The 12648-nt window shown below is 39.3% G+C and overlaps 1 protein-coding gene across 2 annotated transcripts in view; it reads left to right on the top strand.

Moving 5' to 3' along the window:
- svep1 (sushi, von Willebrand factor type A, EGF and pentraxin domain containing 1) overlaps positions 1–12648 on the top strand; it is a 241255-nt gene that overhangs the window by 155449 nt on the left and 73158 nt on the right. For both annotated transcript variants that reach the window (XM_043716221.2, XM_043716218.2), the window contains exons 31-36: positions 628–801; positions 1855–1974; positions 3077–3253; positions 9946–10030; positions 11632–11823; positions 12188–12355. In XM_043716221.2, coding sequence (XP_043572156.2) covers positions 628–801; positions 1855–1974; positions 3077–3253; positions 9946–10030; positions 11632–11823; positions 12188–12355 — 916 coding nt within the window. The remainder of the gene's footprint in view (positions 1–627; positions 802–1854; positions 1975–3076; positions 3254–9945; positions 10031–11631; positions 11824–12187; positions 12356–12648) is intronic.

The raw sequence follows: 12648 nt of genomic DNA, 5'->3' as shown, positions 1-12648 counted from the left end.
AATATGGTCATCTTCTAAAATCGGTACTAAGGCCAACACATAAAGATATACACCATGATATAATCAAGGCTAACACAAAGAATGGTTACATTAACCAGGCACCAGAGGGAGACTGCAATCTGTGAAACAACATTGTCACCATGAGTCAGCATCTTTAGAATGTGAAACACAGGTAAATAACATTGCCTGGAAATTATTGTACAGTGGTTCATTAATCATTGAAATATTATATTTTATTTAGTAACTGTTTATTTTTCTTTGGTTAGCACTGCTGTGATGCAGGCAAAACAGCAACAAATTTGCTGATAACAAGTTCACCCAGACAGCAATGTAACAATGCCCGGATAATTTGCTTTCCTAGAATATTGATTGAATATGGGTGAGGAAACTCAGGAGAACCACTTCCCTCCTCTTCTTCAAATAAAGAACTTTTAAAGTGTAGTAGATGCAGCAAGATATCATCTGAATTGAAATATAAACATTTCTTCCCAGTCTTCAGGTCAGAAGCAGCGGTGATTAGACTTCTGGCAGTTTCTGATTTGTGTTTCCTCTTTGATTTTTGATTGTAGTCTCTCTAGAAGAGACATGACAAATTACTGTTCCTATTATTTTGTGTGTGATTTTCAGGAATCAATTGTGGCTCTCCTCCTTTCCTGGACAACGGGAGCTTTGCTGCTGAAGACTACCTCTTTGGCACTGCTGTCTCCTACCTGTGTAATAACGGTTATTACCTGTTGGGGGATTACAAACTTTTCTGTGCTGACAATGGACATTGGACTGGTGTTGTGCCTGTCTGCCTTGGTGAGTTGGTAAAGAAAACATAACCCAAAAGGTTTAAGAGTTAATACTAAGGACTTGAACTAAATTTAAGGTTAATTGAAATGTGCCTTATAAGAAAGAGAGACTTGCATTTCTAAATTGTCTTTCAAACCGCAGTGTGTCCCAAAGCATTTTACAGTCACTGAAGTAGTTCTGAAGTGTAGTCACTCATGTAATGAAGGAAATGCAGCAGCTAATTGATGTACAGCAAGATCCCACAAACAACAGCATGATGATGATTTGTTTTAGTGATGTTGATTGAAGGATAAATTTTGTCATGGGACACGGGGAGAGAACTCCATCTGGAACAGCAAATGGGGCCTCAGTTCAACATCTCATCTCCAAGGCACCTTGAAAACTATAGCACTGCCTCAATGCTGCATTGGAAGTGGCTGCTTTATTATCAGTTCATTCAGTCTCTAATTCGGAATGTTGAACTCATTACCTTCTAGTCGAAGGTGAAAATGCAATTTGCTGAGTCATAGTCTAGTAAGATTGTCAGGATACATTAATACTGGCGATGGTGTCTCCTGATACTGCATTAGCCATTTGTGCTGCAGTTTATACTTTTTGTTGCCGACAATAAACTTTTAATGAAATTGCAGGACCATTAATCCTATTCAAAAGGGAATAAATTATATCCAATCAGCAAAGACATTGGGGTCGATAAATTCATCAGAAGCTTTTTAAAAAATGGATTGCCAGTGGCTGGCTGAGTTGAGTGCAGGTCCTAGATTAATATTGAAATAAGGTCCAGGAAGTACTATTTCAGACACTGACTCATAAACATAATGCAACAGGTTTGGGGTGGATATCCAGATTAAAATGAAACGCATTCATCAGAATTTTCTTTTAAAGTATTCCAAGCATTGTTTGAGATTTCCATATCACAGGTTAGTTTGTGATGTCACTGTGTTTATACTCTTATCATTTCCTGCATTAAAAGATCCGATGCATATCATACCCTGCATGTGTCATTCATTAATGATAGACTCACTCTTATTAATAAAAATCATTATTGTCTGTTGTTTTCAGATCTTGATGAATGTGCTTTAGGGTCAGATTGTGACACAAGGTCTGAATGCATCAATACTGTTGGGTCCTACACTTGCACCTGCAGGCCTCCGTACACTGGCGATGGAAAAAACTGCACTGGTACAGTTGACATTATTGTGTTTAATGATAATGGACTAATAATTGATCATTCACCAGGGTTTGATTAAATCTGTGGATTAGATTGCTTAAAACAATTTAAGTTTTCAAGCAAACCAACTGATATCAGTGTGTGTCGCTTTCAAACTCAGAACAGACTAACCAGCAGGAAAAGTCACAACATTGTGGACACAGCATACATGGAATCCTTAAAAATGAACTTTCTTAAAGGTAGTGTACACAGCTAACAGGCTTTCAGGCTGTATATATTACTCATTCCAAACTGATCTGAGGGTACCATGAGTTAGTCCTGTTAGTGGGACTGGAGTCACATGTAATCCGGGTCCAGATAAGGTGGCAGAGGCTGCCGGGTTCTCTTCTCCGAAAGAAATTAGTGAAGTAGTTGGGTTTTATTTTTTGGCAATATGGCAACATGTTTGCTTATTTTATCAAAATCTATTTCTCCTGCTAGTATTTCAATTCCCAGTCTCTGGATTACACACCATTACACATTAGAAACAAATTACTTTTACTGAGTTGGTCAATGGTCATGAAGTGATCATTTTATTTTCTTAAAAAGGACCCTCTTTACAATAAACAGCCAGGGAAAGAGAATAAATTCAGTGTTGCTGTACAACTTTTGTTAGGTACTGAAATGGGAATCTGGCCTGCATAGAGGAGTGAATTAATTAGTTAGGGTTAGTACACTAGTTGAAATGTTGTAATGAAATTTAATGCAGGTGACAATTTTGCTTCAAAAAGGCCAAACAATAAGCTGAAAAATTTCATCCTACTCAACTTGCATTTATTTCCTGAATCTGTGTGGAAATTTAATACCATGTAAAAACCTCTTCATTCAGTGTACAGTGCTAATGTGCCACCCCAGGAACTATTTGAGGTGAACACAATGATACATTTCAGGGAAGGTAAGTAAGTATAGGAGCAAAAAAGGAATAGAAGTGTATGTTGTTTGAGTTGAGGAAGGGAGGAGTGGTGCATGAATACCAGCATGAGTCAGTTGGGCTGAATGGCCTGTTTCTGTAATGTCAGTTGAATGTGATTCAGTCTAGAAAAAGCTCAATTCCTTTATTTCACTCTTCCTCAGATCCAATTAGTTGTAAAGATCCTGGGAGACCCACTCATGGATTGGCTCTGGGTGACGTGCACTTTGTTGGAGGTCAGGTGACCTTTTCTTGTGAAGAAGGATACCAACTAAATGGCACTGAGACCATCACATGTCTAGAGGATGGACTGTGGAGTCATACACTGCCTCACTGCCAAGGTGTGTAACCAGACTCACAACCTGTTGTTATGAAAGACATTGGAAAAGAGGGGGGAGAAACTGATTTCAAGGTTAGTACCAGAACTGAGAGCCCGAGAGATGATGATCTGCTTGAGATCTTTAAAATTATGAAAGGATTTGGCACAATAGGAGTTCTTTCCTTGAGGAAGGTGCCCAATTGTTGCGATTGCCAATGTGAAATCATCATTAGTAAATCCGGTAAGAAATTCAGGAGAGCCTTTTTACTGAGAGTGAATAGAATATAGAACTCCAAGCCATAAGGCATGTCTAAAGTGAACATAGATACATTTAAAGGAAATTGGATAAACACACAAGGGAGAAATGAGTACAGTAATTTGTCAAAATCAAATAGGAAGGGAGGAACTTGACATCATTAGTTAGATCAAATTACCTTTAGCTTTGAGCTGTCAGTTGTAAGTAATTCAACGGATAGTGAGAATAGTTTATTTTGAGCAAGGAAAACCCAATATTGAAATTCCAGTCAATTAACTTTGATGTTGGCTGTTAGTAAGTGCTGGAATCTATATGGAAAGCATTAGGTGATCAGTTACCCAGTTTTTTTCCATTATTATGCATCTTGAATACATTAATGAGGAAGCTGAATTGCATGTCATAGTCACATGGTCAAGTCGGTGTTTGCTTCCACGGCAGACTTAGTCCTTATTTTATGCAAGTCCTGTCTAAAACTGGGTTGTTCAAAACTTCTGCTTAGATTGGGGGGGAATCCACATTTCAATTTCTCCCTTGTTTAGGCTGGGTGTAGGCAAAGGGGGTGTGCCAGTTGTTAGGTACTGAAATGGGAATCTGGCCTGCATGGAGGAGTGAATTAATTAGTTAGGGTTAGTACACTAATCTTCACTTTCAGAAAAGTGAAGTTTAAACATGAGTTCAGGTAAAATAAATTCCAATGCAATAAATTAGTAATTTTAATAGGTAATTGATGAAAATGGCTATTAAAATGTGTCAAACAACAGACACTCAATACATCTGAAAATGACATGGTGTCAGTTTCATTATGCCTTTTGTAACAAACTTAGTAAGTCCAAACGAAGACAATGCTGCTGGTGAGAGTTGCATACTTGAAAGATTCTGTTCAATGGATCGAATGGACTACTTTTGTAAGATACCATTAGTTTCATCATGTTTACCTCCAGGGAGATACCATAACGAGGTGTACAATTTACAAACTGAATCATAGGGTGTGTATACACAAAACAAGATGGTTGTATTTTCTCTCTATATTGTATAAGCATACAGAGTAATCCAGTCACTCCCACTCTGTCTACACAGCCCTGCAAGTATTTTTCCCTCAAGTGCTCAGTTAATTTCATTTTGTAACCATTGATTGTCTCCACTTCCACCACCCTCATATTATAGAGCTCCCTGTTATTACCATTTGCTGCATTAAGCCATGGTCTTCTTCATTTTCCCCCAGCATGCCTTACCCCAAATCTTAAGTCTATGTAAAGGTGCCAGTGTTTACATTTCAGAAGAATAAAACTCTTTCAAAAGTTCATGGTAAGATATAAAGTAGAATGATAAACTCAACAAGCCTAGGAGCAGCATGGACAGATGAAAATGTAATGAAAATTTCCCTAAAGACCAAGTGTTGAGTAAGGACAAGGAGTAAATAGATTCTAGGAACCTTACAAGCATCAGTTGAGGAGCAGCAAATGAAGTGATGGTGGAAAACACACTCCATTTAATGCATTAGAGTCATAGAGTTGTACAGCACAGAAACAGACCTTTTGGTCCAACTCATCTGCACCAATCAGATATCTTCAATTGATCCAGTCCATTTGCTAGCACTTGGCCCATATCCCTTTAAACCCTTCCTATATTGTCCCCATCCAGATGCACTGTACTATCAGTTGTGACTATGTGGGTGACATTCTTGCTGTACAGATTTTGGCTTCAAGTCCAACTGCAGAGATTTAAGAACAAAATCTATGCTAAAACTCCCGCTAGCACTAAAGAAGCATTTTCATCAGTCTTCCCTAAACCCCACCTTGTTGATGTATTTGAATGTTTGAAATTAGAAATTGAATTGGTTTCCAAACCCTTTTCAGGAAGCAGATTTTAGATCATGTAAGAATTTGACTGATGTATGACATCTTGTTTTGAGCTTAAATGGAGCCGAACCACAGCTGAATCACAGCCAGTTTTCAAGCTTTCCAGGACACATTTCTGATTTAATTCACATGTTTCCAGTGAGTGAACTTTGTTTCTAGTAATCTCTAAACATTTTGGAGGAGATCCATAAAAGCAATTTAGCAGCATCTGCACAGAGTTTAGTTCTAGGCAGTTTCAGCAAGGCTGTATCAATAGGGTATAAACATAGAAAAAGATTGGAAAAGCTCAGCAGTTTAGGCTGCATTGTGGAGAGTGCAATAAATTTCAGGTTTCAGTCAATGAGCCTGCATCAGAAAAGGAAGATACCTGTTAAGGATTGGTTTTTCAGCTATTTGAAACTAAAACTGTTATGTATGTAGCAAAGAGGGGCAAAAGGTGGCCTGATAGAGGTGTAACATTTGCTGAGTTGCTTTGATGGAGTAGGTATAGAGAAAAGTATTCCAATTGACAGGTAGGCCAGTAACTAGGTGTCATTGACTTAAAATCATTGGACTCTAATGGGCAGATGAGAAATATTTCACCCACAAATGATCAGGATCCAATGGTATCTGCAATGGTAGTGCAAGTTGATTTCTACAGTCCTTTTACAAGAGAGTTGAAGGATGTACAGGATGACGATTTAAAATTGGGGATGTTGGAGCCAGGCACAGGCACGGTGGACCAAATGGCCTCCTTCCACGCCAGGGGTTTTTATGATTTTAAGTAAATGTAAAGCCAGAGATAAAAGGGAAAGAGCCAAATGGAAAATTCTGTGACCTGATAGAATGTAAGGCAAAAAAAGGGTAAGTAAAAAGAGAAATGTGGAAATGGGAGATGGTTATGGAAACAGTTAAAGAATGTCCAAAAAAACATTGAATATAGTGAATATGATGTAAAACCAAAGTTAAACACTCTTAGTGGTGGATGCAGGAACAGACTGAAGCCATTTAGCCACTTGAACATGCTGCTGTCATTCAATGAGATTGTGCCTGAAATTTAATATAGCTGATTATCCAGTACCTTTGGTTGGCAAAGACCTAACAATCACAGATTTCACAAAGATGAATGATTAGCATTAATTTCCATTTTTGAAGGAGAGTTAAAATAAACCCAGTCAAAACGTCTGGCAGTATTTGGTTTGAATCCAAGCCCCCACATAATTGGATCTTTCATAACAGCATCTTTGGCTGCTTGATTATACAAGGTGGAGGTGGGTACTGCAGATGCTGGAGATCAGAGTCAAGATTAGAGTGGTGCTGAAAAAGTACCGCAGGTCAGGCAGCATCCGAGGAACAGGAAAATCAATGTTTTGGGCAAAAGCCCTTCATCAGGAATCCTGATCCCTTCCCAATGAAGGGTTTTTGCCCGAAATGTCGATTTTCCTGCTCCTCGGATGCTGCCTGACCTGCTGTGCTTTTTCAGCACCACCCTAATCTTACTTGATTAAACAACCCTGGTAACAAGATGCCACTTGAAATCAAGGAAAGAAAATATTGGAAGTACTCAGCAGTTTAGGTGCTATCTACGTTGAGAGGGTGCCATGACCACAGATTGTAACACTGTCACTCATTTGAACTTTTAATTGCAACATGTAGTTTTTCTTTAAAACGTGGAGCCAAAAACTCACTCTGGATGTAAATACAATCATTTTTGGAAAGAAGCCCTGGAATATTGCACCTGAAAGATATTGAGGAAGCTTCAATGGGAGAAATGTACTATCAACTAGACTGAAAACATCTGCAAATCTTTCAGAGTCAGACCATGAGGGAAAAAGAGACAGCAATGTAGGCAAGAAACATGATTTAATCAAGTATTATGGTGCAGAAGGAAACCATTCAGCTCATTGTGACTATGGCAGCTATCTAATAAGCATCATAATCAGTGCTATTCTCCTGCCAATTCCTTGTACCTTTGCACATTGTTTCTATTCAAATAATTATTTAACGCCCTCTTGAATTCTTCAGTTGAACCTGCTTCCACCACACTTCCTAGCAACATGTTCCAAATGCAAATCACTTGTGCGAGAAATTTTCTCATCTCACATTTCCAAAGTCTTCAAATCTCTTTAAATCTGTCCCATCTCAGTTTTGACTTTTGCCATGAACAGTTTCTACGACATCCAGACCTCTCCTATCATCCCGAATTCTGTACCTACATCCTCTTGAGTCAAGACACATGAAATGCATTATTATTTTCTCTCACATTAGTATTTGATAAACTCGGAGAATACTAAGATACAGGCTATTAGACTAGGTAGGAATGAGGTTCACAAGGAAGAGGTATTAGAAATCCTGCAGAGTGTGAAAATAGATAAGTCCCCTGGGTCAGATGGGATTTATCCTAGGATCCTCTGGGAAGCCAGGGAGCAGATTACTGAGCCTTTGACATTGATTTTTAAATCGTCACTGTCTACAGGAATAGTGCCAGAAAACTGGAGGATAGCAAATGTGGTTCCCCTGTTCAAGAAGGGGAGTAGAGACAATCCTGGTAATTATAGACCAGTGAGCCTTATCTCGGTTGCTGGTAAAGTGTTGGAAAAGGTTATAAGAGATAGGATTTATAATCATCTAGAAAAGAATAATTTGATTAGGGATAGTCAGCACAGTTTTGTGAAGGGTAGGTCATGCCTCACAAACATTATTGAATTCTTTGAGAAGGTGACCAAACAGGTAGATGAGAGTAAACCAGTTGATATGGTGTGTATGGATTTCAGCAAGGCATTCGATAAGGTTCCCCACAGTAGGCTATTGTACAAAATGCGGAGGAATGGGATTGTGGGAGATATAGCAGTTTGGATCAGTAATTGGCTTGCTGAAAGAAGACAGAGGGTGGGCGTTGATAGGAAATGTTCATCCTGGAGTCCAGTTACTAGTGGTGTACCGCAAGGGTCAGTGTTGGGTCCACTGCTGTTCGTCATTTTTATAAACGATCTGGATGAGGGCATAGAAGGGTTTGTTAGTAAATTTGCACACTACACTAAGGTTGGTGGAGTTGTGGATAGTGACGAAGGATGTTGTAGGTTACAGAGAGCTGGGCTGAGAGGTGGCAAATGGAGTTTAATGCGGACAAGTGTGAGGTGATTCACTTTGGTCGGAGTAACTGGAATGCAAAGTACTGGGCTAATGGTAAGATTCTTGGTGGTGTAGATGAGCAGAGAGATCCCGGTGTCCAGGTACACAGATCCTTGAAAGTTGCCACCCACGTTGACAGGGTTGTTAAGAATGCATACAGTGTTTTAGCTTTTATTAATAGAGGGAACTAAGAGGTTATGCAACAGCTATACAAACTCTGGTGCGGCCGCACTTGGAGTATTGTGCACAGTTCTGGTCACCATATTATAAGAAGGATGTGGAAGCTTTGGAAAGGGTGCAGAGGAGATTTACTCGGATGTTGCCTGATATGGAGGGAAGGTCTTACGAGGAAAGGCTGAGGGACTTGAGGCTGTTTTCATTGGAGAGAAGAAGGTTGAGAGGTGACTTAATAGAGACATATAAGATCATCAGAGGGTTAGATAGGGTGGACAGGGAGAGCCTTTTTCCAAGTATGGTGATGGCGAGCACGAGGGGGCATAGTTTTAAATTGAGGGGTGATAGATATAGGACAGATGTCAGAGGTGGTTTCTTTACTCAGAGAGTAGTAAGTGTATGGAATACTTTGCCTGCAACGGTAGTAGATTCGCCAACTTTAAGTGCATTTAAGTCCTCATTGGACAAGCATATGGATGTACATGGAATAGTGTAGGTTAGATGGGCTTCAGATTGGTATGACTGGTCGGCGCAACATCGAGGGCCGAAGGGCCTGTACTGCGCTGTAATGTTCTATGTTCTTTTAAACGCAACGTTTTGTTTACTGAACTCAGCCTGATTAAATTGGCTCCATTCAAAACATCAATTTATTTAGGTCTGGGAGAAAGATATCCTCAAGAGAGGGATTCTTTTTAAATTAAGCCTGTTTCAACCAACCAAGGGGATGGGTGAATAAAAAAGGAGAGCCAGATCATTAGCTTCTCAACTGGGAGCTTGACAATTTGGAGTATCCTGTGACATGTTTGTGGACTGAACCAGGGTTGTTCATCAGTCTATACCAAAGGTCCCACAGTTCCTGCTCTCAGTAGCTTCAGTATAAATGCCATAGGAAATTATGCAAGTTGTGTATTGAAAATTAATTCCCAAATCAAACATATTCTGAAAATCATAACAAATTAACAAGGTATATTTACTTGTTTCAAGTTTGGACTAATGATGGATGCTTCCAGATATATGGTGAGGGGTTTGGGGGAACTTGATCTTCATTGAAAGTGCAGAATAGACAATAGTGAATGGACGAAGAGTTTTAAACCCTGTATGATTAACTTTCCATTGAAGTCCATTGGAAAGAGGTGGCAGAGTGTAAGAGGAGGTGCAAATGTATAGTCCCTCATTTCACATTTTTGGTGAAGACCATCATACATCCCCATTTGCTTTTCTGATCTGAGTACAGTTGTATCCATATTATACACTTGAATTTTAGCACTGTTATGTTGTTGTTTGTTTATGGCAATGTGAATTTTCTTTTCCTAGCTCGATCCTGTGGGATACCTGGTATTCCAACAAATGGTACAACTGAAGGGACTGAATTCACCTTTGGTGAAAAGGTGGTGTACAGGTACTAAAAGATCTTTTAAAGAAGATTCCTCTTCTTTCCATCCATTCTTGACACCTTCCTCACAGCCTTGTAAAGTTGACGTCAATGGGAATTGGTGGTGGGAGGAAGTGTTGGACAACTCTCCACTGACTGCAGTCATGCCGAGCATAAAGGAGATTGGTTGCGGTTGTTGAAACTCAATCAGCCTAATCTTAGGACATTGCTTCAGGGATTCCACAGGGTAGTGTTCTCAAGTCAATCATTATTGATTGCATCACTTTCCCTCAATTAGGTCAAAAGCAGCATGAAATGCCAGAGATGGTGCTATCATTAAATATGGGATAAGTGTCATTTGGAGTATGCCATAAAGAGAAGAGTAAATTATAAAAATTCTTCTTTAACAGCTCATGCAGTTCTAATTCTAAATATCCCAGGCTGAATGTATAACAATTTATGTCTCTGGAGCTTCACATCAGAAGCTTGCCTGGCCTGCTGGATCATTGGAACAGGGTGAATAGTTCCCAATCTCCTTTCACTGAGGTTTGAGCTCAACCCAAGCTCCATTCTGAAATGACAGAAGACCCTGAGTCACAATGCCCCACTCCCACATCCAGTTTAAGTCATGATTTGGCAATGCAGTGCCCTCTTTAGTTAGTTTCTCATTAATTTTCCCATCGTTTTCAGTTCAAGTTGAGTCCACCTCATTTATGGACTTAAATGTCAAATAGGTCAGTAAGCTGTTCCTTTCTGGTACCATCACATTCAAACTCAACCAAATTTCCAGCCCCTGCCCAAGCTTGTACAACCATGTTGCAGATCAGCATCTACTGGTAACATGAACCAAAGTGCACCCCAAAGAACTGAAGCAAATGGCTGCACATCTGGCATTGCCTCAGCTCATTGTGAGCTAACTCACGAGAAGGGAATGATGACCAAATCTTCCATAAGTCTCAGCCTCAGTAACTCTTTAATATGTCTAGCTGGAGTCTCTCCATTTCGATTCTGGATTCTGTTTGGCTGCAAATATTTGGGCCAATACAGAATCTTCACAGCATGTAACATCAGAATTATCATAAATTAAATATTCTTTTTTTTATGGGGAGTCACACAACCAATTTGCCTGATCATTAATTCTGTTCCTCAGTGGTGTGGTGTATGTTTTTTTTTGACATTTGATTATTTGCTTTGTTGATTACCACATATTAATGTGAGGAAAAGTAATATTGAACATGTCAGCCAGGTATCCTGTGTTGAAGCTTTTCAGACATCGATGGATTACACTGTAATAGTTAAAGTTTTCTATTCTTTGAGCTTAATCAATCTTGAAGTATTTGCTTAACAGAGGAATATCACAAGGAAGAGGTGAGGTGCACAGCATTTGAGGTATTTAAGGGCAGGTTTGCTATACAAATGAAGGAAAATAGAAGGACATGCTGTTAGGAGGAGAGACTGGAGGAGGGTAATATGGATTTTAAACACTGAAATAGACCTGTTAACCCAAATGGCCTGTTTCCATGCTTAAAAATTCAATATAATTCCATTGAAAGTTTGCCAAAGTTTTTTTTTATTTATCTATCCTTTCCTACACAAAGAATAAATGCTACTTTTCTTCCTTTTTATAGTTGCAATAAGGGATATGTGTTGTCTGGAGCAGCAGAAATCTCTTGTTTAGCAAATGGTAGTTGGAGTCATGAAACACCTACTTGTGAACCTCTGATGTGCCCTACCCCACAGGATACTGACAGTGGTAGATACGACTTGAATGGGATCACATACCTTTCTACAGTTTCATACACGTGCAACAGTGGCTATCAGTAAGTTAACCTTGAGCGTGAATAGTAAACTTATTCCTTTCTAGGGTTTTGATGCAGTATGCTGATCTCCAAAATATCTGCACTCCTCCAAATTTAATATCTTGCACATTCCTATTTTAAATGCTTCAACATTTCGGCCCTGCCACCTCTCTCCTCCTTTAATCTCTTGACCACGCTTTTGATTTCCTTTCTAATGCCTCTTAATGGTGCACAATGTCAAATAAAGTTTTATTATTCTCCTATTAAACACATTGATGTGTTTCATAATGCTAAGGCATTGTATTAAATCCATGTCATCATATGAATCTGACAATCCGATATGTTACACTTGTAGCTCCTTTTAATCTCTTTTGACTCACTGAAGGTTGCAGGGACCATCGACACTAACCTGTAACAGCACCGGCCAATGGAATGGCACTGCACCAGTGTGTGAGATCATATCCTGTGAGCCTCCACCAACACTTCCCAATGCTTTCATTATCGGAAATAACTTCACCTTTGGAAGCTCGATTTCCTATGGCTGCAAGGAAGGGTAAGATCTTTTCTCAAATCTTGCTCCATATCACCAATGTTAGAGGTTAGGTACAGGATGAGTCTATTCTGGTCTTTGAGCTTGATCCACTATTAATTTAGGCTCTGTAACCTCAATTTAATCCGGCTGCCTCAACGGCATATCCTTTGGCATCCCGAGACAGATAAATATGAGGAAAGGATTGACAGGCTGGGTCTCTTTCCTCTTGATAAAATTGGACTTGAAGGATGACTTAAAGATTTTTAAAGTTACGTAAATATTGACACAGTGAAAACAAAGAGAATTTTCATGGT

Source organism: Chiloscyllium plagiosum, unplaced genomic scaffold (assembly GCF_037043375.1).
Source record: "Chiloscyllium plagiosum isolate Xiang-an unplaced genomic scaffold, Cpla_swu_hap1 HiC_scaffold_2, whole genome shotgun sequence".
Classification (NCBI taxonomy): domain Eukaryota; kingdom Metazoa; phylum Chordata; class Chondrichthyes; order Orectolobiformes; family Hemiscylliidae; genus Chiloscyllium; species Chiloscyllium plagiosum.
The sequence above is the reverse complement of the archived record's forward strand: the minus strand, read 5'-3'. Positions and strand labels throughout refer to the sequence as shown.